This window comes from Oryza glaberrima, chromosome 9 (assembly GCF_000147395.1).
Source record: "Oryza glaberrima chromosome 9, OglaRS2, whole genome shotgun sequence".
Lineage (NCBI taxonomy): Eukaryota > Viridiplantae > Streptophyta > Magnoliopsida > Poales > Poaceae > Oryza > Oryza glaberrima.
Window position 1 is genome coordinate 112984 of NC_068334.1, and position 7784 is coordinate 120767.

The following is a 7784-nucleotide window of genomic DNA, read 5'->3' on the forward strand; positions in this document are numbered from 1 at the left end:
TATCCGACTTTGTTCCTTGAAATAGATAAACTCATTATTGGTTAATGAATATGTGATTCTTTCATGAGACTCTTTATGTTGTGTGTTGCTATTTCTAAAGAATCCATGATCAAATATCATATGTGGAACAAATATGTTTATATGATCAGCACATGTATTAATTGATGATCATGTCTCATGGATCATGGTATAGAGATATCAAATTAATAATGTGGACACATGTTGGTGAACATGTTGTTGGATAGACCCAACATGAGACACTACAAGAGCCATATGTGTTGTGTCATCAGTGATCTCATTTAGTGTTGGTGTTGAATCCTTAGACCTGAGATTATCATGGTTCCTAACATGTGTAGTAGCTTACTTAGGGACTACTAAACGCTACTCCGTAATTGGGTAGTTATAAAAGTAGTTTTCGGATATGCTATGAAACATGTAGTGGGATATGAATAATCAAGATGGGATTTGCCCCTCCTATGGAGAGGTATCTCTGGGCCCCTCGATGTTGTAGATTATGGAAGTGCATGGCCATGCCAAAGGTGATTGAGGAGTCAATCACAAGTTTTATAATCTATCAACAGGTTCATGTGAATGATTGAGCTATTAGAGGATGGCACATATCTAGCCTTGAGCTTAATCGATATCGTGAGGCAAAGGGGTTCATACAAGTATACACTAGAGGTTCATACGATATGATCTTTATGTATGCCCGGTGGGTCAATACGTTCTGCTAGGGGCCGCAGTTGACGCGTGGACCGAAAAGGAGTTTTCGGGTTACAGCCGAGTATATATGAACCTACAGAGTCGCACGCTTAATGGGCCGGAATAAGGGGATTGGATGGAGATCCAATATGAACTTAATTCGGATAGGGATCCGAATAGGAGTCTTACAGACCTTGGAGGCCCGAGTGATGGATCCTATATATTCGTGAGGGGTGTGACCGGCGGAGGGATTGCATCACGTGAGAAACCCTAGCCGTCACTTCCCTCCTTGAGCAAAACCGTAGCCGCGCACGGGTGCTAGCACATCTGCGCGTGGCATTCCGTCTCTGTACGTGTGTACCGGTAGAGGCGCCGCTGGTTTGCGGTGCTGATCGGCGTGGGAGTACGGCGAGGAGAATGCACGAGGAGGAGAAGGTCGAGCCGGTGCGATTGACTACTTCCTCTACATCGACACGTGCTACTTCACGAGAGTTCCTTCGACTTCTCAGCGTCTTCTTCCGTTGTGCAGCGCGTCGAGTGGTAACGATTTATGATCTAATACTTGCATGGTTCCTGGTTTATGCGATAGAAAATTTTGATTTATGCTATCGTAGCCTACGCGTATCCCAACAGGATGAATGATAGTGTGTCCCTTACTCCCTTTATATTTGATTTCCATGTCTTTTTATATAAGGAAACACACCAATTCTTCTTTAGATCTGACATAAATAATTCAAGTCGGCCAATAATTCAAGATAAAATCATTGCAGGATCTCTGTCCCCCCTCTTCCGTGTATTCTCATTCTGTAACTTTGTTAATTCAACCACTGGAGAAAATTAACGTATGTTTCGGATGTCAATAGCTGCAATCACTGCTCTTTGGTTATTCTTTCCTGAGAATTTATTTAGAATTTTTTTTCCATTGTGAGAATTTATTTAGAGTTTTTTTTTCCATTGTTTTCCGCTTGGCAACCGGAAGAGGAACTGATTTTTGGATTGATCTCCTCTCTTTGTTTCAACAAGTATCCACTGAACAATTGGCTGCGAAGGATCTAAATTACATAGTACTGTGCATATATTAGCTGAGTTATATGTTGACTCTGCTACGAGCATCACTATTCACTCAATTACTCTACACATGTATATGATTCAATTCTTGAATAGTTTAGGTGAATACACAAGCCTACTTTTTGAAGCTTATGATCATTTGTTTGTCTTTGAAATATTTACTTTCATACCATATGTGTTCCTGTTTGCTCTTCCTGACTAGCCTAAGCCTAGATAGCACGTCAAAGTTTTAGCTTTCTTCCTGCAACAATTTTATCTTCGTTCTTGTGTTATATCTCACAAACATATTTTTTTTACTCTATATTAATTTGGTGTGATCTGAATTTCACATGTATATTTAGACTTATTGCCACCAAAATTTATGATACTACCGTGAACCATAAAAGATTGCAATATTTAACTAATTTATATGTTTTCTCTATTTATTCTAAGCCATTGCCTCATAAGATGAGTGCATCTAACTTTGCCTCCTGAGTTATCTTTGTGGTTTGCTAGGTGCTCCTGTTGGGATACGCGTAGGCTATGATAGCATAAATCAAAATTTTCTATCACGTAAACCAGGAACCATGCAAGTATTAGATCATAGATCGTTACCACTCGACGCGCTGCGCAGCGGAAGAAGACACTGAGAAGTCGAAGGAACTCTCGCGAAGTAGCGCACGTCGATGTAGAGGAAGTAGTCAATCGCACCGGCTCGACCTTCTCCTCCTCGTGCGTTCTTCTCGCCGTACGCCGATTAGCACCGCAAACAAGCGGCACCTCTACCGGTATCCACACGTATAGGGACGGAACGCCACGCGCAGATGTGCTAGCACCCGCGCGCGGCTAGGGTTTTGCTCGAGGAGGGAAGTGACGGCTAGGGTTTCTAACATGATGCAATGCCTCCGCCGGTCACGCTCCTCACGAATATATAGGATCCATCAATCGGGCCTCCAAGGCCCGTAGGACTCCTATTCGTGTCCCTATCCGAATTAAGCTCAAATTGGATCTCTATCCAATCCCCTTATTTCGGCCCATTAAGCGTGCGACCCTGTAGGTTCATATATACTCGGCTGTAACCTGAAAACTCCTTTTCGGTCCACGCGTCAACAGGGGCACCTAGCAGAACGTATTGACCCACTGGGCATACATAAAGATCATATCGACTGAACCTCTAGTGTATACTTGTATGAACCCCTTTACATCATGATATCGATTAAGCTCAAGGCTAGATATGTGCCATCCTCTAATAGCTCAATCATTCACTCGAACCTGTTGATAGATTATATAACTTGTGATTGACTCCTCAATCACCTTTGGCATGGCCATGCACTTCCATAATCTACAACATCGAGGGGCCCAGAGATATCTCTCCATAGGAGGGGCAAATCCGAGGGGCCCAGAGATATCTCTCCATAGGAGGGGCAAATCCCATCTTGATTATTCATAGCCCACTACATTTTCATAGCATACCCGAAAACTACTTTTATAGCTACCCATTTACGGAGTAGCGTTTAGCAGTCCCTAAGTAAGCTGCTACACATGTTGAGAACCATGATAATCTCAGGTCTAAGGATTCAACACCAACACTAAATGAGATCACTGATGACACAACACATATGGCTCTTGTAGTGTCTCATGTTAGGTCTATCCAACAACATGTTCACCAACATGTGTCCACATTATTAATTTGGTATCTCTATACCATGATCCATGAGATATGATCATCAATTAATACATGTGTTGATCATATAAACATATTTGTTCCACATATGATATTTGATAAGGGATCCTTTAGAAATAGTAACAAACAACATAAAGAGTCTCATGAAAGAATCACATATTCATTAACCAATACGGAGTTATCTATTTCAAGGAACAATGTCGGATAAATATGTAAACATAGTATGTGATACAATCATCTCTATGATTGCCTCTAGGGCATATCACTAACAGCTCCATGGATATCCCAATCAGCAAATTTATTGCTTTGTGTATTAGGATTGAGTAGATGAGAAGCTCAAGTGCAGAGAATTTGTTGCTTTAAAATGTGCAGGATTGCATGTTGTCTCTTGATCTGAAGAAAAATAAATGGTAAATTGTGCCTGCAAGGTGATAAATTGGTCTCCCCTTATTGAATTGTAGTCAGTGCTCTAATAGATCTATTGACCTTTCTCTCTTTCTTTAATTTTTACACAGATACAAACTCACTCCTTGGTGGACTGATTGGAGATGCATCAACACAGCATATACAGTCACTTGACTCTAAATTAACCTCCGTAGGGAAGAGCAGAATAAGAAACTTTATTGGAATGGAGTGTTAACTGTTCATTACTGTCGGAAGCAATTTTTAGATAGCTACAATGTTGGATCTTGTGGATCCTGGCTACCGTACAAAATATGGTTTTTTGGACCATAATATGTAGTGCTCTTTTTACTAGCAGTTGTACTTGTCTATGCTTATTATTTCAGAGATGATTTCCTTCTGAAATGACTGAATTGTTGCATGCTGCTTTAATTTCAATTGTATGATCTGTTAGTATGTGTTGCTATTCAGGCAATATTTTCTTGCAACTGTATGGTTAGTTGTCTCCTTCTGACAACGGATTCAACAAATCTGAAACTCACATAAATGTCAACATATATCTGATTAACCATTGTAGGGTTATGTGTTCTTTTAAAAAAAATCTAAAGACCATGTTCCAGATAAACATATCTCACTATTATGATCCATACACTTCAAAAGATAAACATACTTTCCTGCTTGCATTTTCTTCATATTGGTCATAACGTGCAAGGCACGTGCACGATTACTAGTATTCTAGAAAAACATGAGCAAATAATCTATTTGACCCCAAGGATCATATGGACGTAATATAATGTGCAACAATTCAATTAAACAGAGTTGTTTCAGTAACGTTGTAAGATAAAACTTCAGTTCAGGGACGGCAGTGTGAAATTCGATTCCTACCAAGCAATATACTATCAAGGTACTTGGAATTTTTGCAACAAACAACTTCAGTGAAAATTGTCATGGATAGTTCTGCCTGGACGCTCCATTCTTGGAACCATTGTTTTTGATAATAATGGAGCCTTACACTACAAATTAATCTCCCGGACTTAGAGCAAGTTTATCGATAACGAGCACAATAACATAGTACAGTAATAAAAAAAATGAACTGATATATACTTCCAGGATTATATCACCTGCACTATCAGCTCAAAACTTCAGCAAAAAACCTGATGAAATAAGAGAACAAAAACATGCAAAACGTGGGTTGCTTAGTCTAGCTAGCAATTTCTTTTGAACCAGCCCCACATTCTCAAACTCTAAAAAAACCCGAAAGTTTTTGAAACCCCTGATGTTACTAAAAGTTTTAAGCCCTTTACTTATGTACACTAGTTCAAATGTACACAATCGATTTAAGTCAAAAAAAAAACAAAAAGAAGAAGAAAAGAGGAGGAGGAGTACAGAATCGATCTACTAACTTAACAGACAACTCCCCTGACCAGTAAAATACTAATTCGGCCCCAAGCACTACTGACAAAACGAACCTGACCTTACAAGCAATTTGAAATTTTGAGCATTGCAACACAAAAACTCAGGGCAAATATGTCATCAACCAGGCTATAGGACCTGAAAAATTCATGAAATTACAAGCAACGGAATTGAACTCAGGTAGCTCATAATAGCTATTTCAGACTCCAATATGACCAAGAGATCGAGGTGACACCAAATGGCAAAACAGATGATCAATCAAGAACAATATGCTAAATTTTGTCATAGGATTCAAGAGAAGATATGTAACTTAGTTCACTATACTTGGAAGTGAAGGAAATTGCAGATATAAGGGCTCAATGCTTTTGGAAGATATGGGGAATTCCATTGCACTTATAATTTTTGTTCAAATTAAGATTGTTATTTCTAGCGTGTAAATACTAGTAACACACAACTTCCAAGTTGCAATGCTGAGATAAGGGAGTAAATTAAACTTGCCATTGGCACAAGAACAAAGAAAGTAGTAGTTAGGTAGCTAGAGTACAATAAATTACACACAGTAAAAAAACTAATAAACAGGCATTTATATATACCACTCCAGTACTCCATAATCCAAACATATGTACTAATACAGTTGGCTTTCTATTAAAGAGGTGATAAAAACAAGACGATAATTACGATTAGTGGTAGATAGATCTAAGTAGTACCTAGCCATTTATAACTATTTAGAGACATTTGGACATCACAGTACATATATACTACTACTTAACTTTGGGATCAGAAACTAGCTAGCATATATAAATATACCTATTGTGAGATGAGATTATAAATGGACAGACCTGCATATATAAACAGAAAAGGCAGGCAAGCAGGCAGGCTAGCTTGATTGATGTGGTGAGATGGATGAGAGAGATGAGAAGCCAACCCTGGTGCCGCCGTAGGATGTACGGAGACGGCGGACTTGGATGTTATTGGCGGCGGTAGCCTTGGCCTGGCGTAGCTCCTCCGGCCACGCCTTCTTGGAGTGGTGATAGAGAGCCTTGTTGCGTTTGTTGCGCAGGCGCTTCTTGCCGGCGTTGGTGGCAGCAGTCATGGCAGCGGATCTGAACTTGATCTTGAGGCTGTACACCTTCTGGGAGAGGGTGGCGGCGTCGAGGCCGCGGCGGAGGAGCGGTGGGTCGGCGGCCTGGAGAGCCCGGAGGAGCACGGCGGCGTCCGGCATGTTGCCCATGTTGTCCCTTCGGAGCGCGGCGATGGTGTCGATGATCTTGATCTCGTCGTCCACCGCCCAGCAGCGGTAGGGCCCCCTCCTCAGCCTGCTGGTGGCTTCCTCATCACCGCCGACTGAGACTGAACCTGTACTGGTGGAGGAAGAAGAGGAGGAGGTCCAGGAGGATGAGGAGGAGATGATGACGATGGTTGGAGTTGGAGAGGCCAAGGCACCGGTGGGAGCCATGGCGGCTGCAGCCTTGGATGAGATGACGATGTGGCCGGAGCTTTCGTCGGATGAGATGACGATGGGGCCCGAGGGCGAGTCGGCGCCATGGGAGGAGATGTGCACAGCTTGTGGGGGGTGCTGGAACTGGGGCCAGACCTTGCGGGAGAGGTCGAAGAGCGTGGTGTGGTGTTGGTGTGGACGGCGGCGAGCGGGCGGTGGCTTGTAGATGTGGTCGAGGTACCTGTCCCTGAGGTGGGACACCTTCTTGTCAAGGTCCCTCGCGGCGAACCTCTCCCGGCTCAGCTGCTGCTTCACTTCATCGAAGAGCGCGCGCCCCGACGGTAGCTCCTCGCCAGCTTCACGATGAGCGGCGAGGGCGGTGAGGATTTTGACCTGGTCGGACAAGGGCCACTTCTCTCTGCGCCTACTCTTCTCTCTCGCCGGCCCTTCCTCCTCCTCCACCTCGGCGGCGGGTGGAATGGTGGGAGCCATCTCGATCGCCGGCGGCTTGATCGGTGGGTGGCCAGGTTCTGGACTGGAGGAACAAGAGAATTCCAAGCGACTCGGACTCGGAGCTCTCTCCCCCGAAATGAACTTATTTTTGTTGCTTTTTTTTGTTTTGTTTTAATGGCTGTGGAGACACCTGGACAGTAGTAAGGTGGGATTGGCGCGCTGAGCGTTCCCGCCAAAATGCCCACTACTAATACTATAGTCTTACTTTCCATTTTTTTTTAAGATAGGTCTGACACAAATCAAAAGCACCTTTACCCTGCCTTCACCAGCTTTAAGAAAAAAAATTACCCACCTCTGCTATTAAAAAAAAACAGTTCGCGTCTTCTTTTTTTATCTTCCACCGGGCGTCGCTCCTCCTCGCCCCGCCGCCCGCGTCTGCCGTCACCGCGCATCCGCCACCGCCGCCACGCCCGTCCACATCCGCCGCTGCCGCCCGCGTCAGCGTCTCCTCCTGCTCAGTGCTCACTTCATCATCACCGCCGCTCCTCCTCGCCCCGCCGCTCGCGTTTGCCGCCGCCGCAAATCCACCGCCTCGCGCGTCCGCCCTGTCATCCTGTGTGTGTCAAAGAGGATGGAGAAGATACC

General features: G+C 43.6%; 1 protein-coding gene across 1 annotated transcript; it reads right to left on the reverse strand.

Annotated features, from left to right (window-relative positions):
• Positions 1–6111: 6111 nt before the first annotated feature.
• On the reverse strand, positions 6112–7302 carry LOC127785422 (uncharacterized). Its single transcript, XM_052312864.1, has one exon. The coding sequence runs from the start codon at positions 7176–7178 to the stop codon at positions 6126–6128; it is 1053 nt and encodes a 350-aa protein (XP_052168824.1). The 5' UTR covers positions 7179–7302; the 3' UTR covers positions 6112–6125.
• Between the last annotated feature and the right edge of the window lie 482 nt (positions 7303–7784).

Bases quoted from the DNA above. Each gene is read 5' to 3' on its own strand.
- LOC127785422 (XM_052312864.1), bottom strand. From the start codon at position 7,178: ATGGCTCCCACCATTCCACCCGCCGCCGAGGTGGAGGAGGAGGAAGGG.